The 24839-nt window shown below is 42.4% G+C and overlaps 3 protein-coding genes across 4 annotated transcripts in view; 2 read left to right on the top strand and 1 right to left on the bottom strand.

Moving 5' to 3' along the window:
- The first annotated feature begins 739 nt into the window (after positions 1–739).
- LOC6575284 lies at positions 740–2514 on the top strand. The gene is made up of 2 exons (XM_002001261.4): positions 740–1073; positions 1126–2514. Exons 1-2 carry the CDS (start codon positions 741–743, stop codon positions 2437–2439), a joined length of 1647 nt encoding a protein of 548 aa, XP_002001297.4. The 5' UTR covers position 740; the 3' UTR covers positions 2440–2514.
- Positions 2515–3728: 1214 nt separating this feature from the next.
- On the top strand, positions 3729–5933 carry LOC6575283. The gene is made up of 2 exons (XM_032728244.2): positions 3729–4536; positions 4589–5933. Exons 1-2 carry the CDS (start codon positions 4057–4059, stop codon positions 5918–5920), a joined length of 1812 nt encoding a protein of 603 aa, XP_032584135.1. The 5' UTR covers positions 3729–4056; the 3' UTR covers positions 5921–5933.
- A 2417-nt stretch (positions 5934–8350) lies between these two features.
- The window catches only part of LOC6575281 (putative uncharacterized protein DDB_G0277255), a 67717-nt gene continuing 51228 nt past the window's right edge, over positions 8351–24839 (bottom strand). The window contains exons 2-4 of one of the 2 annotated variants that reach the window (XM_044008018.1): positions 23250–23314; positions 10931–11438; positions 8351–10834 (exon numbers count right to left, since the gene is read on the bottom strand). In XM_044008018.1, coding sequence (XP_043863953.1) covers positions 8837–10834; positions 10931–11344 — 2412 coding nt within the window. In that variant the 5' untranslated portion in view covers positions 11345–11438; positions 23250–23314 and the 3' untranslated portion in view covers positions 8351–8836. The remainder of the gene's footprint in view (positions 10835–10930; positions 11439–23249; positions 23315–24839) is intronic. The other variant, XM_044008019.1, reaches the window with a different exon arrangement.

Genomic DNA, 24839 nt, shown 5'->3' with positions numbered 1-24839 from the left:
GTCTCATCTAAGCGATAATTTATTTCGCTTCAGCTCTGTACAAATCCTTAACCTTTTCTTAAATGCATTTTCCAAGGCAAAGCTACTTTTCCAGAGCGCTGCTTTAGCCAGTTGATTGCCAATGGCCTCGTGGTTCATTGGCGTGACCTGGCCTTTAGTGCCTTAATTGCGATTGGTGCAGCTGGAGCAGCTGGAGAGGCTGCACCATGCACCTGATGGAGTTGCTCCACATTCTAATGGAGCTCGTAGATTGATGATCGTGATAGCAGAAATTGGAGTAGAGCAATTATAACTAGTTTTAGCAACAATTATTATGGCTTGAAATGCATGAAATATTATTATAGTACTATAATTTCTCCAAGGAGTAATTAGGCAGCTTTAAAAAACGACGACGATGCTTGTTAATTTACTTAATTGAAATGCATTTGCATATGCAGCGGTATACTCTAGCCTCTTGGGAGCTATTTGAACAGTAGCCAATTAGACTTTTTCAGAGTTTGTGATTTATTGCGAATCCTTTAAAAGCCGCGAGCCATCAATCAATGTCAGACAGTAATATGTCAAAGTCGGCAATGACTTCTCTACGAACTATTTTGTGGGTTCTGCTTTCGATTATCAGGCCAACAGTCGAGGCAGACACCTCGACAGTGCTCCGACTGTTGAGCAGCATTAAAAAACAAGATGACTTCAATTATTTATTGCTAATGAAACATCACAATGTTGCTGTGTCAGAGAAATTTATGGCAGCGCCATTCGATGCCAATTGTTTTGTGAGAACTCTAATGGAAGATCTGCAAGCGCCGGTTATGCAGCTCGACGAGCGCGTTAATTATATTCTCTATGACAGGCAAAGCAGTCGAGTGTTGTCTGTGCTATATCTGATCGGAGCAGATATAGACGACTATGAGCGCTTGCTCAGAGCCCTGGTAGTCAACTTGAGTCACATGACCACATCGCGGGTGGTCTTTATGCTGCAGCTGGAAGCAGCCAACGAGACGCTTCTACACAAATTGTTCAACATCTGCTGGCAAATGAAGTTGCTGAACGTGCTGGCGATATTCGAGAGCTTTCAGGTATACTATTTGGGCAATAGATAGACATAAACTTATGTACTGTGTGTTTCAGTTCACAAACACCTTCTACAGCTACTCGCCGTTTCCCAGTTATCAATTGGAGCATCGCGTATTTCATTCCAGCTCAATAATCTTTCCTGATCGTCTGCGTGATCTTCGGGGATTTAGTGTGCGCATTGCAATTGGTGGCGCTATGCCTCGCATCATAGCCTACTACGACAGGCAAGGTCACATAGTCTACCGAGGCATCCTGGGCCACTTCATGCATGCCTTTGGTCAGAAATACAATTGCACATTTACTCAGCCGATGCCAGCCAGGCCGAATGAGCTGCTTCCGTCGACGCAATTAATCGCAGCCGTGCGAAACGATACTGTGGACATCTCGTTGGCCATTACGTACCCCGTACAGCTCAAATTGCAGCCCTACTCGTATCCCTACGAGCTCATGAACTGGTGCATGATGCTGCCCGTGGAGGCGGATATACCGCGGGCAGACTGCTATCTCTATGTCTTTGAGCTGCAGGCATTTGTGGTTACTGTTGTTCTCTTGTCGATCATTTCAGCACTGCTCTCATGGGTTCTGAGATCGGAGGGCTATTCTGTCCAGTTGTATGAGTTTTTACTGCATGAGAATTGTGTGAGGGGCGTATTGGGACAATCTTTCCATCAGGTGCGTCGAGCTTCGATGCACCTGAGCTCCATATACCTGCAGATCACCTTATTGGGATTTTCGATTACCACCTGGTACAACTCCTACTTTTCGGCCTATGTGACTAGCATACCCAAGGTGCCGCCCTACCGAAGCTACGATGACATCATGGCCTCCCAGTTGAAGGTAGTTGCATGGGAGGCGGAGTACAATGAGCTCTTAAGATTCCTACCAGGCATTCGGAAATACGAGTCCATGTTTCTTATAGAGCCGAGCTTTAATAAATTCATGCGAATGGGCGACTCCTTTGACACGCGCTATGGCTTCATGACGACAACCAGCAAGTGGATGGTTATCAATGAACAGCAGACGATCTTCAGGAAACCACTTTTTCGAATTCGCACCGACTTGTGCTTCTTTAATAATGTTCCGCTCGGATTTCCAGTGCACGAGAACTCAATCTATAAGGATATCATTACAAAGCTGATCTTGCAACTGGATGAGACGGGCCTAAAGTCGCACTGGAGCCTGAAAGGCTTTTCGGAGCTAGTCGAAGCTGGTGTAATGCAATACTTGGATCACAGTCTGCGACTTGAATTCCGCGCTATGAAGCTAGACGATCTGGAATATATTCTATATGGGTTTGCTTTTATGCAGGTATTATCCTTGTTTGTCTTCTTGCTTGAAGTGTTTGTAAATTGGCTGAGAGTGAGATGAAGCATAGATATTATCACAAGTTATGTTCCTGATTTCTAAAAATTTGTATTTGAACTTCTAAAAATACAAATACATTTCTTTAATTATTTTATGTGCATAAATTTAACTATTTAATATGAATAATAATATATGCATATGTAACTGCAAAATTTTTCAGCTTACTAAAAAAAAACAAGTAAGAAGACTCTAGTCGAGACTGCTCGACTAGGAAATACCCTGAACCCTCTAATCTGATATTCTCTCTGTACTTCTTTTCGACACACATACATACAAACGAACGTATTAGAACGCGCTCTGCTAACTCCGCAGTAAGCAGCGACTGCGCTTGGGCTGCGCTGCGCTGTGTGCAACATTATAAGAATTTATTTGTTGAATAATTTAATTTCTAGACGTACAATCTTAATAAAACTTTCAGAACATAATCATATTGTTTAAATGTATGTACATTGCAAAGCACATGTCTCTAGTACTTGAAATACGCCTTTTGCAAAGGTGAGGGTGAGGGGGTGGATATAGGGGTGGGGGGTAAATTACAACAAAAATCGAAATTATATAAAATATATATAAGTCTACATTTAAAATTTGCAAGCTCTAGCTCTAAAGATGTAGGAGATATATTTAAATAACTAGCTTTCGATAAGGTTTTTGATCGATAATAAAATATCGGGAGTAGGTATCGATATATAAAGAAAAACTTGATATGCGCGTGATATACACGGACCTAGGCAAAAAAATTTCAATTTCAAATTTCAGCTCTTATATCTTCTGAGATCGACGCGTTCATGCATACGGACGGACAGACGGACGGACGGACGGACGGACAGACAGACGGACAGGGCCAAATCGACTCAGCTCGTCGCCTTGATCAAGAATATATATACTTTGTTGGGTCTGCCACGCCTCCTTCTGCCTGTTACATACTTTTTCACAAAACCATTATACCCTGATTTCCCATTTTCAATGGGTTCAGGGTATAAAAAAAAAAATTAAAAACAAAACTATGCTACTATGATTTCCCATTGAAAATGGATTCATTTAAAAAAAAAACACACAAAATTTAATAGTAAAGTTGAATGTGTGAAATTTAAGGTTTTTTTTTTTATAGAAGAGCTGTCAGTTTTTTTTTTTTAGCTTAATAAAAAAAAAAAGAAAAACCTTTTTTTATTAATTTTATTTATTTAATTGTATATATAAATAGAATTTAAGTTCAATAACAAATATCTAGTTAAAAAAATTACATTTAAAAATATGTAATGAAAGTATTTATTGTCTAACTGTTAATTTTTGCATAGTATAGGATTTGAAAAATTGACAAACTTAACATTCTTTTATATTGATTCTGTCATATAAGTAATTATGCTAAACTATCTACAACAATGCAATACCAATTAAAAAAAAAAAAAAAAAAAATCCAACGAATTGATGTCAGCCCCCCGATATAAGTTTCTTTCACTTCGAGCAGTGTTAACATCGTTTGCTTGTAATCTCCAGGGTTTTGTTTTGACGCGTGTTAAGCACCAATTGGACATATTTTTTGTGTTTCTCGGGATCATTAGTAACCCTTTAAAAAGGCGGTGACATGTTGCGGTGTCCTGCAGTGGTTCGTTCGTGCTCGCCATGGTCTGTCATTGGGTTATTTTGCTTTGGACTATCAGCTGGACAGGCGAGGCAAATAGTTCGGAAATTCTGCAGTTGCTGAGAAGCATTAAGCATCAGGAACATTTTAATTATATGTTGTTGATGAAACATCAAAATAACAGTGAGTGGAGGGATCTCAATGATGGCCAAGACTTTGTTAAGAGTCTAATAGACCATCTGCAAACGCCTGTGATTCAACTGGATGAGCGCGTTACCTACTTCTTGTACGACAAAAACAGTAATATAATACTCACTGTGGCACATTTGCTGGGAACGGATTTTGAGATGAATAAAAGATTGCTGGATTCACTGGTTAAGAACCTGAGAGTTATGACCGTCTCGCGGGTCGTATTTATGGTGCAACTGGAACGAGTAAACGAGATTTTTCTATACGAATTGTTCACCTACTGCTGGGAAAATAGGCTGCTGAATGTGCTGGCGATATTCGAGGACTATGAGGTATACTGCATACCCAATACACATACATTAACTCATTAATTATTTATTCCAGATAACAAACACCTTCTACAGCTATTCGCCATTTCCCAGCTACCAATTGGAGCAGCGCCTGTTTGATCCCAACTCAATCATCTTTCCTGATCGTCTGCGGGATCTGAAGGGATTCAAAGTGAGGGCTATACTTGGAGGGGCTACTCCGCGAATCATAATTTATTATAACAAACAGGGAGATATCGTGTATAAGGGCACTTTGGGTCATTTCATGGAGGTCTTTGAGCAGAAATATAATTGCACTTTTACGCAGCCGATTCCTCTCAAGCCGGATGCGTTGCTTCCATCAGCGGAACTGGTCGCAGCCGTGCGAAACAATACTGTGGACATCTCTTTGGCCATTACGTTCCCGGAAGGGTATGATATGCTGCAGTATACCTATCCCTACGAGCAGTTGAACTGGTGTGTGATGCTGCCTGTGGAGGCGGACATACCACGCGCTGAGTATTACATCAACGTGTTCGATCTTGGGTCATTTCTGCTCACTCTGGCCGCTATTTTTGTAATTTCAATGACACTATCGGGGGTTCTGAAGAACCATGGCTATTCTGTGCAGCTGTATGAGTTTATACTGCACGATAACTGCTTGAGAGGAGTTCTGGGGCAATCCTTTTACCAGGTTCGCCGAGCTTCGTTGCTAATACGTGCAATCTACATGCATATTTGTGTTCTTGGCTTTCTGGTTACTGCTTGGTACAACTCGTACTTCTCGGCTTTCGTGACCAGCATTCCTAAGGAGGCGCCCTTCCGGACCTACGATGATATTTTGGCCTCCAAGATAAAAGTACTCGCCTGGCAGGAGGAGTATAACGAGCTCATAGCACGTGCCAAGGATCTGAAGAAATACGAGCGCATGTTTCTGGTCGAGCCCAACTTTAACAAGTTCTTGCGCATGCGTGACTCCTGGGATACCTCGCAGGGCTACATGATGCCAACCATCAAATGGGTCGTCGTAAATGCTCAGCAGAACATCTTTAGTAGACCCCTGTTTCGGATGCACAACGATTTTTGTTTTTTCAATAATATTCCCCTTGGATTTCCGGTGAATGAAAACGCAATTTACAAGCAGCCCATAGCCAGACTCATCTTGCAGCTGACTGATGCGGGTATTGTAAGCTACTGGACAAGAAACGGATTTGCGGAAATGGTCGAGTCCGGCGAGCTGAAATTTTCGGATCTTAGTCCACGCAGGGACTTTCAACCCATGCAGTTGCAGGACCTGCAGTATGTGTGGTACGGCTATGCTTTCATGGTCGTATTTTCCTCAATTGTGCTTCTGCTGGAAATTTTTCGGAATCGATTGAAATTGCGACGCCAGCGTAAATCCATTTAGATATGATTGTTGATTCGTTCATGAAGTGAAAATTGATTGGTGTTAGTCTAGAAATCTACTTGTCTGCCCTTGTGCTCGTCTAGTTGTCCGCCTATTCGTCTGTTCGTCTTTCTGTCCATATGAACTTTAGTCATTTGGCTGCTACTGAGGGGAAGGAAACTTGAAATTGAAATTGAATTGAAATTGAAATTTCTAAGCTGTTATGTTAGCTAGCTAGCTTAGAATATAAGGTACATATTTATATACTTATTTAAAGAAATATTTTTATGTACTTACGTTCGATTGGGATCATAGTTTTTATACCCTTCCAGACACTCAGCATTGGAGCTAGCAGCATGCAGTGTAGCTGTAATATGGTTGAGTTCCCAGACCTACCCATGCATATAAGGTCCTATCTGATATGTCCATTCATCCTTAGGCTATGAATAAATGAGTATTATTATAGTCGCCTACACCAACGTCATTCTTTAGTTAAATAAAAGCCGCAACAATAATTTGAAGTCTGTTTTTTTTTTTTTTTTGTCTATTGCGAATCGATCACATATGCGCCCAAGTTTAACTCATTCCCACTCTTATTTTCATCTTGGATAATTAATTTGTCAAAAGTCTGTGCAAAGTGCGCATAGTTCGGCGTTTCTTTGTGCAAATGGCCATTTGGCAGGAGATGTTGGCTCAAAGTTCATCAAATGCAATTAAGATGCTTGTTCAGTGCAGCGGCAAGCGCGGCGATTGCGGTTGGGTCTGCTGCAGGTCCCCCAAGGTGCCACGAAGACGTCGCGACGTCTCGAATGATGTGAGCCACCTGCGCCAGCAACCGGCAACTGGCAACCAGCAACTGGCAACTGGCGCCTCTTAAAATTCCCTAATCGACATGTTTCGATCTCAAATGACTTGCCGCTCACTACGCTCACAGTTGCCGCTTGCCGCTTGCCGCTTGCCTGCCAGATGCTGCAAGTAAAACATTTTCTCTAATCTGCACTGATGTTTGCTGTTGGCGCTGTTGGTGCTGCTGGCGCATGCGGCACGCATTTGCTGCCTCTCTACTCCCCCTTGCCCCACTGCCACAAATCCGCAGCACAGCTCACTGATGATGCTGTTAATGCAGCAGTAGCTCCGCACTTTGATTTTGACTGACAAGTGCCGCCTGTGTAATGTTGCAGCCGATGTTGCTGCCGCTGTTGCTGCAGTTGCTGCTGCTGTTGTTGCAGTTGTTGTTGACATGCGCAGCTGCATGCGCTTGCATGCGCTTCCTTTATTGGAGAAAATTATTTATATGCCCCTGATGATCTCCGTCCAGCTAGCGGCCTGCAAAACTAATTAACACAATGCCAAGACTCTGCTCCAAGACTCTTGCTGCTCGGCCATGAATTGCGATGATTCAATAAACTTTTTATTTTTCTTTATTTTGATGTTTAATGCTTGCAATACTTAAATTAAATTAAATTATTATAAAACTTAATTGGTAAATTTTTAAAATTGTTCTTTTCTGTGTTTTTCATATTTTTTTCATTTTTTGCATTTTCTGTTTGCATAAATAATAACTAACAAACATTTAACTAAAGAATGTAATTCGATTTGCAGTGTGTATAAACAAGGGCTTAGATTCAAAATTAATTATGTACATAAATTAAATTCAATAAATTAGAAAATATTGCAAAATTCACAGTAAATCAGTAAATATGTATATATATGTAACAATATGTGTAACGTAACCCAAACACCGGAAATAAAGTTTTTTTGTTGTTATTTAATTTTTATTAAAACTATCACATAATAATTGGCAGTTTAATTAATTATTAATTAATCATTACCTAAACGTAATTATATTCAATTTGTGTTACTTAGCCTAGATATTTTGTATAGTTATTTATTTATTTATAGTACATACAAACAGCGGCGAGTGTCAGAAGAAGAAGTTGAATATATGTATAGTTAATCGAGTAACATAGACGATTTATCAAATACGAACAAATAATAATGGCAAGTGCAATGCATTGGAGCATTTTCTAAGTGTTTCTGCAAGTAGTTGAGCCGTGGATAACATGAACACTTCTCAGGGCTGGCGAAAAAGTGTGTGAGCATTATCGAATAGAAGATTAGCTTGTGCCTGGGAATGAGAGATCCTTGAAGAGAAGACATGTATAAATTCGTATTTCTCGGAGTGTTCTTTTTATAATATTTTTATTTTATTTTTATTTTTTCTGAAGTGTTCAAGCTTCTTCTCGTTGCTGGCTTTAAGCTTAAGTTATTAACTATTTACATTGACGAGCTTTAACCTTATGCTAATTAGGGGCGGCAAAGCAACTAAAATGAAATACTTTTAATTTACAGGAAACGCTTCACAAAATATATTTAATTTATTTTTTTATTAAACATAAATATTATTAATTTATGTATTTGATTAATGTGGGTGAGTTCATGTGTTTTTGTTTTATTTTTTATTTTTATTTAATTTTTTTAAGGAAGCGTTTGGCCTCATTTAGATATCACCTCGCGTAAATTTGCTTTTTAGCTTCGTTTTCACTTTTAATTATTTAATTAATATTAAGAAATTGCTTTAAACTTCTTAGCTCTTCCATTAAATTTGGCACATTTAAAATTAATTTGTGTGTGTATGTACGAGTGTGTATGTGTGTGTGAGAGTATTTGATTTGGAAGTGCATTTAGTGTGTCTTGATGTATTTGTGATATAGGAATTGCACAGAAAGCTGAGATAGGAATTCATCAATGACATTCAACACTTTCCCAAGAGTATTCAAAAAGTTAGCTTAGTTTAATATATTTTTATATAATTCGTTTTGTTGTTAGTAAGGAACAAGAAATAGTTTGCTGTTTGTGTTTTTTTCATTTGCTTTTTGTGGAACATAGCCTATGTGTATATAATTATATATATGTATATAGCCAAGGTCGGCTCTACTACCTGTTTGCGAGCAGACCATTAGCTGGCGGTAAGACGCCGGGCGGCGTATTTGGTCCGCTCAGCACGACGCCGGCGCTCATTAAACTGGGGCTGGCCACCGCGGTGGCCACGGCGCTCAGCTGCCGTTGCTGGGCTAGGCTGTTAGCTGCGCCCGCGTTGCTGGAGCCCGCGCGCTGGTGCTTGCCGGAGCTGCCTTTGATCAGGCTGCCATTGTTCTTCTGGGTCATGTGGGTCTGGTAGTGCTTGGCCAGATGTGCCTTCTGCCGGAAGCTCTTGCCGCACAGCGAGCACGCGAATGGCTTCTCGCCCGTGTGCGTGCGTATGTGCACATTCACCGAGTACTTGTCCTTGAAGCCCTTCGAGCAGATGGAGCAGTAGTGCAGCGAACGCTCCTTCCGCTGGCTGCCGCCGCCGCCGGTGCTGCTGCCTCCCGAGTTGGTGTTGCAGTTGGCGGGCGGACTGTTGCTGCTGCTGCTCGCGCTGCCGCTCGAGGAGGAGCTGCCGCCGTTGCCTATGACCACGCCCAGTACACTGTTGCTGCTGCTGTTGTTGTTGTTGGCGTTGCTGCTGTTGTTGTTGTTGGCCACATTAGGATTGTTGTTGTTGTTGGCGCTGCTGTTGCTGCGCTTGTACTGCTTCTTGGGTTTGCTGATGCCGCCCAGGCGACCTCCATGCGCAGTTGTGCCCACAGCAGCGGCTGCTGTCGACGTGGACACCTCGGGCTTCAGTGGCTGCGGGGGCGGTGGCTGTTGCTGTTGCTGCTGTTGTTGCTGCTGCTGTTGCTGCTGCTGCTGTGCATTGGCCAGCGGCTGCAGTTGCTGTGCTGCGTTTGTCGCTGTGCCGTTCGGCGACAGCTGCATGAGCACGTCGCCGCTGGCGTAGTCACCTGGAGTGGGTGTGCCCGTGCTGGCGCTGCAGAACTGCTGCACCTCATTGGCAATGCGCTTGATCTTCTCGAAGTCGTCGCTGAACGCATTCTCCAGCGAGAGGAACATGTCGTCGACAATGATGCTGGCGTTGCCGCCGTGCTGGCCGTGATTCGAGCCAGCCATGTGCGCGCTTGGTCCACCGTGGGTCATGGCCTGGGCATCGTCGAACATTTGGGCAGTGCTGAGCGTGGAGTCCGCAAAGCCCAGCGCATCGGCGGCATCGTCCGGCGTGAAGAGTAGCCTGCGCATCTCTTCGTCCTTGACCACGGGCAGAGCCAGTCCATTTTGCATGTGGAGACCCTTGGCGTAGCCCTTGCCCTGCAGTGCGCTGCGCAACAGGGACTCCGCCGTATTCTGCTCCGCCTCCGCATTGTGATCAGCCATGTGCCAGTCGTTGTTGTTGTTCTGGAACTGAGCCAACTGCTGGCCCAGCTCATTGACACCGCCGCCCGCTATGGAAATGGCCGTGACCAGCGAGGGCAGCGTCTGGCCATGCGACTGCGACTGCGAAATACTGCTGAGGCCATTGGCATCCGCTCCATTGACAATCACATCCTTGCCATCCGTGCTGAATCCGCTGTCGTCGTACGGGTACTCCGACTTGATGTAGCCCGGAAAGCTGCCCAGCAAGCTGTCCAAGTCTAGCGCGCTGGGCAGCTGCTCCGCCTCGGCACGCTTCAGCCAAGGCTCGCCGCCATTTAATACTGTCAATGTGTAGATCTGACCGTCCGTTGTGTCCAGGCTGCTGATGGTGTCGCTGCTGCTGCCGGCAGCGCTCGACGAGCTGCTGGCGTTTGGCTGCTGCTGCTGTTGGTGTTGCTGTTGCTGTTGGTGCTGCTGAAGCTGCTGCTGCTGCTGCTGCTGCTGCTGATGGGGATGTGGGTGTGAGTGTGGATGCGATTGCGGAGACGTGGGGCTTGGCTGGTTGCTGCAGCGCACGTTGCTGGCATTGACAGTAGTCGTGGCGCTGGCTGTGATCGGCTGCTGCTGCCAGCAGTAGCGATCGAGGTCCTCGAAAATCGAGCTCGAGTCCAGGCGGCTGCTGTCCTTGTCCTGATGCCAAAACTATCAAATGAAATGAAATGAAGCGAGCGAGAGGATTCGGTTTAGATAAACAGTGATTGACGCCTAGCGAGGATCTGATGATGCCTTCATACTCACCTCGTAGCCTTGTAACGTGGGATCGCCGCCATTGCTGCTGTTGCCATTGCGATTGCTCACCGGGACAATGCCAGCACCACCGCCGCCGCCCTCGCCAATGTCGTGGGTCATGCTGCTGGTGGTTCGGGCGGCGTGGTGGTTCGGTTGCGGCGTTTGTGATGTCGTTGGCTGATGACCTTGGCTATGGCTGTGATTGTGCTGCTGCTGCTGGTGTTGCTGCTGCTGATGGTGCTGTGGTTGCTGCTGCAGGCTGACGCCGACACCGACGCCCACATCGACGCCAACACCAATGCCAATGCCCATGTCCGGCGCCGTGACAAAATCGAAGAAATCCGTCTTTGAGAGATCCTCGGCCCGAAAGGATTCACTGATATCCATGCCAGTCGATGTGGACATATCCTCGGTGCCAATCATTTGTTGTGCGTGTATTTCCAGTGCGCAAAACTCTGTTCAATGCTGGCCCAGGAGAATAAATGTTGCTGAATTTTTTGCGTTTGTCTCTTTCAAGCTGCAATTGACAAAGATGGTAAGAAAAACTATTAAAATGTAATTCGTTTATCTTAGTGCTTTCGCAATGTATATAATTGAAATTTAATGTATTCACAGGCAACAAAACGAAATAAAACCAGCTCTAAGTGTTTTATTGCTGCTGTTGTTGTTGGCAACTTCATCCACGCCTCTGATTAGTAAACAGTTTCCCTCGAATCTCTTTGGGGACATGCAGGCATGTGTGTGTGCGATTGTGTGTGTGTGTGTACATTAATTTATTTAAGCCACTTGTCAGCTGGCTGCATAAGTCAATCAGTCATTCATTCGCCCATTTCTTGCACTCGGCTCACCTCGGCTCGCCAGCGTGCATTCCAGCAATACTTGCATTTTAATTTGGCCAGCTACTTTAGCCTTCTCAGCTTTTTGCTTGGCTATCTGCAAACAAATAAATCAAACTGACAGAAGGGTGACAAAGTGTAAACACATTTGGCGTGCCCGGCTCGTAAATCTCCTGAAGCCGCACTTGGACTTTGGCTAAAACCAAATGCTGACGCGGTGACACGATGTCTTTTATTTTATTTTATTTCAGTTTTGAATTTGTTTTTTGTTTTTTTTTTTTTTTTTTTTTTGTTTCATTTGCATAGATTCTGCGAGTCGCATTTAGAATAGGCAACCTAGCTGGTGCTGCCAAAATAAAAAAAATAAAAAAAAAAGGAAATAAGAATAAAATCAACTTGGACTGCAGGGTGGCTGCTGCCTTGATTAGAAATCCATTTGGTCAGTCCGAGATCGAGCTATCGAAATTGTATTGACAGCTTGCGTGCAGTTGCTGTTGCAGCGATTGAGATTCGGATTCAGATTGCGATTTTGATCTGTTGTTCATGTGTTTTGTTGTTGTTGTTGCTGTTGCTGGCCCGTCAAAGTCGTGCAGCAAGTACTAAATGTTCAAATTGTCAATTGATTTGCTTTTGTTTGAAATATTTGTTGTAATTTTTTGTTTTGGTTTTTCTGCTTTTGTTGTTTGATTTTTGGGTCTGCTTATAGGGAGAAATATGGACGGCATTTCGAGGCCTGGTGTGGCAGCGTGAGAACCACAAACAGAAATGACTTAACAAATTTGCATACAGCACAGAGAGCAAAGAGCTTGGCGCATAGCTTAGATAAGGGCAAAGCGAAGAGAAAATGCCTGGGTATAAATATTTCAGATGCTATTGCTAGGAACATTTAAGTGCAATCTACGCAGAAATCAACTGCAATGTGAGGCCAGGTCTTTGAAATGCTTAGTTGAGGCCGCTGCTGTCCGCTGCAGAGTCAAGCTGCAGCATCAACACCTGATCTCCAAAGACATTAAAGTGCGGCAGTGCCGGCCAAAGACACGACCCATTAGAGCCTGAATGAAAGCAACAACAACAGCAGCAACAACAAGTAGTTACAACAAGTGCAGGCCAATGGCCAAGTCAGAGTCCAAGCGATGGTCCAGTCTGCATTTTAGACTCTCGAACTGAGCTCGTTTTCAATGTTTTCCACAGCTTATCGCCCGTTCATCTGACCGGCCATAGAAGGCAAAGGCAGCTTACTGAAATTTCACCAAAAAAAAAAAAAAAAAAAAAAAAAAGAGAGAAGTAAAGATACTTGAGCTTGGCCTGGCTCAAATGCGTAATCATTTGTAGTCATTTGCCTGGCCTCGCTGGCTGCCGCTTGGTAGTTTAGCTAATCATGATGTTTAAATTCGAAAAATTACTTTATACACATTTTATGGTCAACGGAGAGTAATAGAGGGAGGATCGCTTGTAAAGTATATGCATATAAAATGCATCAAAAAAAAAGCACAGACAAAAAATAGTAAATCAAATAATAAGCGTTTCTTTTGAGAGATATTTTTGGGGCGCAAATATTGACTAATTTGGCCACGATTATTGTTATTTGACTACAGCCCGGGCAAAAAGAAAGTTTACGGTGCTACGTGCATATAGTACACTCAGACATAACTGGCTGATCGGCTGCCTGGCGGCCAATCATGTACGTGCATGTGCCCAGCACATGCCTCATGAGTCAAGATGAAGATGCATGTGGCCGCAGCTCCAGCTTCAGCTCCATCTCCATATTCCATCTCCATCTCCTACTCCATCTCCGACTCCTTCTCCTTCTGCTTCTCCGATTGCGATTGCAGTTTATTTCTTTATGCCGCATAGCAATTGCAATCGTAATCGTAGAAATTGTTAGCGCATTTTGGCCAATGCAAACAGCCTGCAGCGGCTTCATTTAAAAAACATGATAGCATGATAGGCTACACTATCTGCCAGAAAGGTTCCCTTCATTTTAGGGACGAGCATGTGTGGCAGGTGAGTGAGCACAAAGGTAAAAAATATATAAGATATTCTAAAATTCATTAATAAACAAGAAATTTATGTTACTATTATGTAAATTTTAATGAATACACATGAACTTTTTTGAATGCTACATATTTAAATAAATAATAATATCCATGTACACTTTTTTTTTTTTAAAGAAATCGAGGTTTTTTTTTTTTTTTTTTTTTTTAATATTTTATGATTATAAAAAAAAAATCTGTAAAAAAATGTTCTATTTTTATTAATTTTTTTATTTTCTCATTAAATTAAAATACATCATACTTTGAACAATGTTCTATAAGACTTCAACTCATTAAAGCTAATTTTAATTTTCTCAAATTTAATGCTTAAATTCATATTGTTAAAATGAAAACTTAAAAACTTGCTCCAAAGAGAGAAAGAGTATTTGGTATTCGCTGCTGTCTCGCAGCTTACTCCAAAGTAACTTGTTTATGCAGCTTGCAATTTTGTTTGATTGCATAAAGGGGGCCTATTCGATTATGGGCCATAAATAAAAATGCGCCAATAATTTTTTTAATTAAACGAAATTTTGGCATATTTATTTACACAGAAGTACGAGCGAGATACTATCTCGTGTGCTATTTGACATACAGTTAGTTACTGGAAAGTATACATATATATATACATATATAAATATACTTATAGATGTATAGTACACTGTGCTGGGGCTTTGTTTGGCATGCAAATTGCTAAGGAAAATTGCGAGGGAAATTTATTGCAGTATGCAAAAGAGCACAGGCAACGGCAGCTGAAAGTTATGAAGTTTTCGGCACAATTTCTTTGGTGTGCCTGGCCCGAGCATGATTAGCATCCCTCCATCTTGCGGGCGTCAAATACAAAGATGAAAAAAAAAAATATATATAAATATAAAAAACAAATGCGGTAGTCAAGAGCCACCGCTGTTGCCAAGATTAGTTTATGTGCAGGAATTTGTATATTGTGGTTACACAATTTGCCTCAGCTGCGCCTCGGCTCCTTGCCCTGATCAAGTTTTGTCTTCAAAATCACACGCTTGAGCTCTTCTGCTTCTGCTGCTGTCTGCCTCGATTGCGATTTCTTGTCAAATGTATTTGGTTTTTCCTTTGGCTGTCTGCCGTCTGCTGCTTGTGTTTTCTGATTTCTGTTTTGCTATGATTTTTTCACGATTTTCCACGCATTTTTAACCCAAATTCCGTGCTAAACGATTTTTTAATGTCTTAACAAGTTTCAATTACCAATAGGCCGCAGCCGCGATGGCTAAATGCGTACATATGCCGTTTGCCGACATGCTGCAAATGAAAACCAGTCGCCGTCGCAGCTCCGCTGCAATCAATTAAAATAATTCAGCAATTGTTGCGAGAAAATCAAGAAAAGATAGACACATAAAGAAGACAATGCGGCGAAAAACCTGTCGATCCAGATGAGCCGCCGAGAATCCGCTGCGGCCAAAGCAAGAAAAGTTGATTCCAATTGCACTTCGATTGGCCAAAATGGAGGCATCAGCGAAAATATCTATGGATTTGTGTGCGCACTTGTCGATAATAGAATATTTATTGAACTGGACCCGATTCTCTGCGTATTGCCTGCAATTGCAAAGCAATTGCTTTTGGTGGATATTTCTCTCCACAGATAACTGTTCTTCTTTATATGTGCTTTTAAGTGAATGCGATAGGGCCTTGAGCCGAAATCTACCGAGTTCTTTGTATGTTGTATATATCGGACCTGTAAGCCCATAATGATGGCAACAATACGAGACCGCCTTAGGCCTTAATCTTAGCTTAAAGAGCTCGGCTTTGTGCACGTTTACATAAACCTTTTGATTACAGTTATATTACATAAAAATTAGTTTTCTTACTATTTTTACAATTTGAATATAAAAATTTGTAATAAAATATGTAATTATGTAAGCTAATTGTAATTGCCACCGCGTTTTATTACTATCAAATATTTATCATGAGTATTTGCCCCTCAAATAAAAATTGTAATATACCGCAGCGGCCTATAAAACGCATCATAAGCGAATGAAAGCTCGTAAAAAAAAGCAACTCAATGCAGCTGCAGATTTATCAATTTTTTATTGATTTCTTTTATTTTTGGAGTTTTTTTTTTTATTTGCGCTCACATTCATTTCTCCAATGCAAATGCTGATCGTTAGCGAAGTGAGACTAGTCTCTGCCGGTTGGCCAGACGATCATTTTTCAGTCAGATAATTATCGCCCACCAACCGACTGAAAAGCGGCTGCTGCTGTTGCTGCTGCTGCTGATCTCCTCCTGCTCCTCCTCCTCCTCCTCCCTGCAGCCGGAGAGTAGTGCTGACCAATTGACCAATAGACGGACAGGTTGATAAGCGGATGGGCAGCTGTTGCAGGCGGACTTATGTTTCAATTGCATGCAAATGCATAATTGAATCAAATGGCCTTTCAGCTGCAACTTTCGAGCCGCGGAGCCGGCCTAATGAAGTAATCAACGGACAGCATCTCAAACTTTGCCTGGCATTGTCAATCAAAAGAAACGTTTTTATTGGCCTGCGTTACAAACCAAATGGCATCAAGATGTATTAATCATTTCGACCACTGTTCGCGTTGGCGGTTAACGGCGACGCTGGCTAGCGACGTTAGCTGTGGCTATGGCTGTGGCTATGACTCCGCAGACGCGTCGGCAGCGCTTTATCAGAGCGCGCAGATCTTTGGCATAAGCAAACGTAAAAACGTATAAAGCCAAATAACTTCAGGCGAGACAAGCATGATTAAAATGCGCAAAAATGGCAAACTCCAAATGGGCGCTGCATGTTGGAAGCGCCAAACACAGGCAAACAACAGCCACAGCAGCAACAACAACAACGGAGAAGTAACGCCGTGTGATGTACACGCGGTGCATTTCAATTCCATTTGATTAATGACAAAGCCTTAAAAGCAACTGCGGCGACCGCAGCGGCAAACGAAGATGTTGCTGATTGGCCCGTTGTCCATTGCTGTTGTCAACTGCCAATTGGAGTTGCTGCTGCCTCGGCTGCGGCAGCTACCATTGCAGATGCAACATCTTAGTTATTCGCAGTTATTTTTATTTCTTTTTTTCTTTATTTTTTTTATGACAAATAATAAAAATAATTTGTGCACCAAGATCATAAAGCAATCACTTGGCCAACAGTTTTCCTGCGAGTTGATTAAATGCAAATTGTGCAATTGGCAACAAGTAGAAAGTGTCGCGTCTTGCCCACCCACACAGAGACAGAAAGAGAGAGAGGGAGAGAGAGAAGGAGAGAGGGCGAATGAGAGAGAGGGGGAGAGAGCTGATATCTGCATAAAGTCTGCCCGCCAAATAAGGCCAGCCGCATGTGGGGCTACAATTGTGTGGCCTTGTTCGTGGGTGCTGCTGTGAGTGATGCTGTGATGCAGCAAACATGCCATGATAAATTTCGAATTTGCTACACAAAACTAGTATCAGAACATGTCCATCTTGGCTGGCCCCCGCAACGGGCACACATACATATGTCGGCCAGGTGAAAATTGTGGCTGGCTTGGCTTTCACAGCTGCAGCAGGAGTCGGCGCTCGTTGAGTGTGATTAATGTATTAATTAGAGCCAGTTAAGCTGAGCCCCAGCCCAGCCCCTGATTCGTGGCCATTGAAATCGGCAGACATTAATCAAAATCAATAAGTTGCCTGTCTCAATGCCAGTTCATAGGGCGGGCGAAACCCCTTAAGTCAAAAATTTGCATTTTAACAAGTTAATTTGTTGTTGTTGTTCTTGTTGTTGTCCTTCTTGTTGCTATTCTAAAAAAACTTACCAAACAGTAGCGCACGAATTTGCCCAGATCTGTTGCTGTTGTTGTTGCTGCGGTTGTTTTACTTTCAATTGCTTTTGACTGGCGACATAATAATGAGAAACCAAAACTGCATTCATTGCCCAAACGTGACATGTTAATTGAGTTTGTAGTTTTTTGTTGTAGTCATTTTTTTCGGGTGGGCGTTAACCCAGCGAGCCAAAGTTTTGACAGCTGTCTGAGGCAGTAACTTAATTTGCTGCTTTCAAATGCCATTCATATGAGAGAGCACATGCTATATGATGTATATGAATATTTATATAGAGATATAGAGACTCATATAGCTAAACGCTAGTGACGCCTCTGCCAGAGGTAGCCTGATAACTTTATTGATTTTGGCAAACGAGCTGAAAGACATTGAAACCGAATCGTGAGTCTGGCCAAACAATCAAAGCAAATAGTAACAATAAGCCAAGAGTTTATAATATTTGTAGTTGCTGTTGCCGCTGTTGTTGTTGTTGTGTCTGTGACGTGATCGCTGCAGGCGCCACTTGGCAGCCAAACAAAAGAGCAGGTCAGAGCACAGCACGCCAGGAATTCTGGCTAATCAGCACAAGCTCCAACTCCAACTCCAACTCAAACTCAAACTCTGACTGTGACTACGACTTCAACAAAAGGTGGGCGCTTGACGACGAGCCCATGTATTCCATTTGAAGGCTGCCATTCATTAAAGCCATTTAACTGTTCAGATTGTAGGTGTGTGCATTTTGCCCTGCCCCTCTCTCTTGCCCTCTTGCGCTCTCTCGCTCTCTAGCTGTGTGTCTGTCTAGCAATTTGTTTGCTGTCATGTCAAAGTGCAATGAAAATATTTTCACTTGCCCATCAAACGGTGCACACACAGCACTTGACATGAGACAGCAACGTCAAACATTCCGCAATGCCACCCAAAAGGCATCTTCATAAATTTGATGCTGCAGCACCAGCAGCAGCAGCAGCAGCAACGGCAACTGTGGCAGCCACAACACTCCCACATGCCCAACAATCGTGTGCAGTCTGTCTGCTCCTTGAGGCTGGCTCGTCTTGTGGGTCGATCAAAATGTTTGTGGCGTCTTTTTCATCATCATCATTAAATTCGTCAAGATGCAAATTTTTGCTGTTTCTTTTTTTCAGGCTGTTTGCTTTGTTGTTGTCGCGGCAGCTGCTGCGGCTGCTGCTGTTGGTTGGCAGTCGTGCGCATCTTCCAGGAAAGCGCACAGATTGATACCAGCCTGCCGACAGTCGGTTTGCAGCTTGAGCACAATTTATTGCCACGGCCCGGCTGTTAGGGCCAGCTGTGGGCGTCCGCATGCCTTATGCACACAGTGGTTTGCCCATTTAGTTCTATTGACTATATGAGCACTCATATAACTCATGCTAAAACAAACTACATAAATTGCTCGTGACTGCAATTAGACAATTGTCGGCTGTCGTCAAACTCAGCCATGGATCAGTAGCTAATGAATTTTTATTTGTACTCGTGTATGTCTTACAAGACAACAGCAGAGCAGCAGCAGCACCAGCAGCAGCAGCCAACAGAGTCTTTATTGTGTTGGTGTTGTGGGCATTGGCTGGCTGACTGGCTGGCTGGCTGGCTGACTGGCTGGCTGGCTGGCTTAGCTGCTTGTATAAATTACCATAATAACAAATTACGGATCATTAAGATTGTCAGCTACTTCGTTTCAATTAATTAACCATTAATTACACAGCGCCTGAATGGCAGAATGTGGCAACAGTGCCTGCCAACGACAACTGCTGTGCATGAGCCTACAGTAAAAGCCCAGAGCCCAGCAACAAAGAGACAGCAGGCAACCACTGCCAGGCGGCCATATAAGCTACACTGACGACGACGACGACGACGACGACAAGAAGCCGAAATTAATGCAATAGAAGACAACAACAGCAACTACAACAATTGCAACAGCAAGTGAAGAAAAGCACAAAAAAAGCAGCTGTGCACAAAAATGCAAATTTTTACAGAGTATAACAACAACAACATCAGCGACAGCTACAAATATGCTAAGAGACTTCACTTTCAATATATAGCAAAGGATGCTATTTGTTGTTGTTGTTGTTGTTGCTGTTGTTGCTGTTTGTCGCGTTTGCCAGTTGCACAAATTGCATTTTACCATATAAAACACAATTTCAGCAGAAGACAAAGGCAAACAAAACACAACAAAAACTAAAACAATACAACAAGAAAACAGATGCATATGGGACAGTGGCAGACAAAGCACCTCCGCTAAAAATGCGACAAAAGCCCAAAAAACTGCTTTAAAAAGAAAAAGAAGCCAAACTGAAAGTGAAACTCAAGAGAACCGAAATGGAAACTAGAAATTTGCATAGAAATCAATTTGCAAGAGATGTTACGCCAAGAGCTACTTAAGAGTAAATTCAAGTCAAGCTGATCAAGCATAGCAAATGCTTTTTCATAATCAGCCAAGTGGAGCCATGGAAAATCCATGCATTGGAGGCAATTTAAACAAAGTAAATACATACAAATGCAAATAAAACTAGTGAAGCTTAAGTTAAATTCAACATTGATTAAAATTATTTCATATACTAAGTTCTTCCTTCTACTTAAGCCAAGACTTAACAATCTCGGTTTTAATCTACATTAGTTTTCTAATTATATAATACTTGAATTTGCTTATCATACATGTCTATTAATATATATCTAACTACAATAGTCAGTGCTGTGCTGTGCTGACATGCCTTTATGACATGCCGATGAGTTGTCGAGCAAGTTCGTTGCCTAAGTCTTTCGTATTACATGCGCAGGGCATGCAAATATTTGCATATCTATTTATGTATATTTAGTACTTGAGCAGCTGAGCGGCTACACACCCACAGGCGGCTGGCTTGGCAACAAGGCGGCCGTAAACGAGGCCTCCTTGTAGCCCCGACTCCAAACTCTAAATATATTACACTCTAATGTCTTTTAAACCGAAACTATAAATTTCTTATCGCACATCGAAAATCATGCCAAAACCGAATGCGGCCGGCGGCAGTCTGGCAGTCTGGCAGCAGTTGCAGTTGCAGTTGCAGTTTGGAGTTGCAGTTGGAGTCTTGGACACGGACATGGACATGGGCACGGACACGGGCACACACCCTAGTTGGACATGCGGCGCACTCGTGCGTCATATTCAAATGTGGAGCTGATGTCGGGAGTCTGGCCCAAGAGTCTGTAGATTGCGTTCGCCAGATAATGCAGCGCCACTGTTTCTGCTGGCCGTCTCTAGGCATTCTTTTAAAGGCCGTTCGCTGGCTAACGGATTCAACCAGGAACCCAGCGCAGGTCCATAAATGGCTGCAAAGCATACGTAGCCTTAAACAGTCAAATGTGTGGATAATAATTTTTGATTTATTGCCAAAGCGACACAAGCATTGGCCTGGCCTACAATCTCGGCCAGATAGCTCAATCGAGCCACACGCTCTGTTAGCCATTATCAGCCGCAGCTAGCCCGAAAAGCTCGTTGGGGCGTGTGCCAAACATGCTAATGAGCCAACTCTCGGTTGGACGACCAATCGCTGACCAGTTTGACTAATATTCAAATAACACAACAACAACAACAACAATAAGCATCCAATCGATAGCAACAATAGTGCCGACATTAGGCAGAAATATGAGTTTTTTGTTATTGTTTCATTTTTTGTTTTTGGATTTTGTTTTGAGTTTTGCCTTTTGCATCTTTAGCCATGTTTCGTCTTGCATAATCTTTGCGGTAACTTGAACGGACCGCAAACTTTTCCCGGTCGGAATGCACTTTAATTATGAAACGCGCAGCTCGTGCCAAACGGAAATCGATATGTTAATTTACATAAATGTTGAACAAATGTTGAACAAAGACAGAAAACCCAGTGAGTGAAATCTTGTTTTGGTCGTTAGAGAGGGCAGAACACAATATGTTGTGCGTTCAATAACAATGAGAAATGAGCTATAAAATACTGAAATTCTAGACAGCTGGAGTCGATACTGATTTGATTTCCTTTAAGGACAGTCGATTCCTGGAACCTTGCATGCACAGCTCTTCCATTGATTTATAAGCCTATAAAGGAATTTCATTTATCTTCACTTGGCTCTTATTGTTTTTTGGAGGCTGTTGACATGAGGCAAAAAGAAAGTCGCTCGCAATACTTTCTACCACGGTTTTTATCGCAGCTCAGCTATCGCCACAGGCCACTGCAGCGTCATTCATCTTGCAGTCAAGGCTATAAAGCAGATTAAGCTGTAAATAAAGCTGCTGCGGCTGCGACTGCGTCTGCTCTGTCAATCTGTCAGTGTCCTCGCCAGTCGCTTCTCTATGCACTTTTTTAATTGCCCAACAGCAAATCGGAGCTGACATTTATGCGCGCGCTCCATTTCGTAGATTTGTAAGGCTGCCAATTGAATTGGCTGCCAAGCTAATTGCCCAGAATGCGCGACGCCTCTCTAACGGTCTGTCTCTGACATTCAGCATGCAGCATGCAGCTTGCAGCATCCTCTCTCAGCTGTGCATGCAAATTGAGCTGTTGCTGGCCGTTGTACGCACAATTAATGTTTGACAGCTGTTGGCCTGGGACAACACTCAATGGCAATTAGGGTCGTCTCGGTCACTGGTTCTACCAAATTCATTGCGAAATACTCGTCTCTCTCTCTCTCGCTCTCTCTGTGTGTGTGTGTGTGTGACATGTGTGCTTGCTGCTGGACAGCCAACAGGCATGCAAATTGTAATTTATGTGACAAATTTTTATGTACCCAACCCGAGAATTTATTGAGCCTAGCAAGCGAACGCACCGAGACGAGCCCCGCTCGGCTTATCAGGTGCTTTAAGCTTCTTGTTTTTTATGCACGGTGTTAAGCTGAGCTCGCAGCCAAACGAGTGTTGTATAACCAACACACACTCACACACACATACATATATGCTTATAAATACACACATATATAGATAACCGCATGTGTTATTCATTCATTGATTGCTACTCTTAGTTGTTGTTGTTGTTGCTGCTGTTGCTGTTGTTGTTTCACCCATTGAGTATTTCATGACGGAAGAAACGCACACACGTCAAAGTGTTGAGTCTTTGGCGATGTCCGCATAGCATAATCCAAGTCACATTCAAAAGCCATTTATCATGTGTGTGAGACTTAAGCCCAATCATGGCAAAGGTCTTTGGACCACCAATTTGTCAATGGTGCACTCTAATACGCGTAAGCCTACTACGAATATAATTTGGAGATAATTCCGACTCGGAACCCATCTATTAATATCAGTTGGTTGCGGCTTGTGTGAGATGCGCAAGGAAACTTGTTTTATTATAGATTTTTTTAGATTTATTTTTGGCACAGTGGTGCACCACATCATCGAAATAGAAATCAAATATAAAATGAAAACAAAATCAAAAATAAAAGGTTCGGAGAAAAAAATAGCCACACGCATTAGACTAATTAAAATATACGAGCTTGAAGCACGTTTAAATTCGATTTGCATTTAAAATCCATTCAAAATATTGCTCGCTGGCTATCAGAGAGAAGAAAACAAAAACACCCCCACGCAGGTCAACCAGTTTGGCGACCAGTCTCATCCATCATTTTGATAGCATAAACTGTGTAGCCGGAATCCGAATCAGATTTGCATCTGCTCTGCCTTTAATTGATGTGAAATGAATTGGACTAAGAGCCAATGCTAAAAGAGTTTGACTTACATTTTATAGCTGTTCGGTTCTGTGTTGTTGCTGAGGCAGCTTTGACATATTGCTTCGGATGCCAACTGAAACGAGATACAGAAGGAGAGGAAACATTTAGACAAGAATAAAACACATCATCTTAGGCAAAGCAAGCACAACAAAAGTAAATATATAATTAAAACGATTAAGAACAGCTCAGCAAAGGGTACAAAAAGTATATATATATATATATATATATATATATATATATATATAAATATACATAGCAAAAAGAAAAAATCTAACAAAAGGTCAAAACATATATAAAATGAAACCGGTTTGTCAATTTGCCAAAAAAAAAAAACTGAAACTGAAAATTAAATCTTTCTTGACGTCATTGGTGATGTTCAAATATTTCAAGCAATAAAATTCAATTCATTTGCCCACACGCATTTCCTACCAGCGTCAGCAAAAGGCCTACGACGAGCTGACCCAGTTTCTTGAAACAAATTGTCGGGAAATATTCCAAACAAAACAAAAGATAATAATAATACGAATAATAAATAAAAAATAATGTAAAGGAAATAAAAGAAATTTACTGCAGAATTGTTTTCGCCTTGTGCCGGTGTAATTTATTGCATGTTTTGCTCATTAAATTGATTTTTCTTTTGATTTTGAGTGCGAGTGTCATTGCAGAGCGATCGGAAGCGGCAGTGGAGTCTGCAGTGAAACTTACAAACAGGGAGCCCAGAAGCACGAATGGGTCTCAATGTTGTTGATTTTGTTTTCGGCACGCTCGGGTTTCATAAAAAATGCCAATTAAGCGTGAATATAAGTGCCAGATAATTTTTCAGACAGCAGCCAATGTAACCCAAATTGCCAAAATACAACAACAACGACAACTACAACCAAAAAGGCACCCAAAAAAATAAGAGTTACAGCACAAGAGCAGCCACAACTGCAAAACGCAAAACAAAAAGAAAATGAAGAAGCAGAAGGAAAGAAACAACATTTTTGCGGAACATGCTCTTAGCCCAAAAAAGAAATTTTCCATTCCTGACATTATATGGAACACAATGTAAGTGAAACACAAGAGTTGAGGCAATAGGCTTCAATTGTTTTCAAAGTTTTCTATTCATTATCGCACAGATGGACCACCCTGAGATGCACTTGAGCCTCAGTTGGGGTATCTTCAAAGCGGCTGTCATCTATTAATAAGCCTTGCTTATCACTCAGCTGAGCTTGGCGTACGTTCAGGGCATTCGGTATTCGTTTTAACTTTGGCGCACACGGAGAGACACAATAAGGCAGCTTTAAAAAATATTTACAACACTCAAGTACAGTTCAAGTGCTGGGCCAAGTCAGCGATATACCCGCCAATGTCCAAGTCCAGCTCCGACTTCAACTCCGTCTTGCAGGCCGTAAGGCAGGCCGTCAGGCAAAAGCGAGGGCCCCGAAAAAAACACACAACAAGAAATAAAAAAAAAAAAAAAAATGCCACTAAACATAAAGAAGAACGACACAGAGTGTTTCTTTTTTATTTGAGTTTTTGTTTTGGGCATTTTTCATTTAAAAGCGACAGGCAAACTGATGTCGATGTCCACTTCCATTGCCAGCCGCGTTGGAGTC

The sequence above is a fragment of the Drosophila mojavensis genome, unplaced genomic scaffold (genome assembly GCF_018153725.1).
Source record: "Drosophila mojavensis isolate 15081-1352.22 unplaced genomic scaffold, ASM1815372v1 contig_231, whole genome shotgun sequence".
NCBI classification, from domain to species: domain Eukaryota; kingdom Metazoa; phylum Arthropoda; class Insecta; order Diptera; family Drosophilidae; genus Drosophila; species Drosophila mojavensis.
Note: the sequence above shows the minus strand (reverse complement) of the source record. Positions and strands in the feature narration are given on the sequence as shown.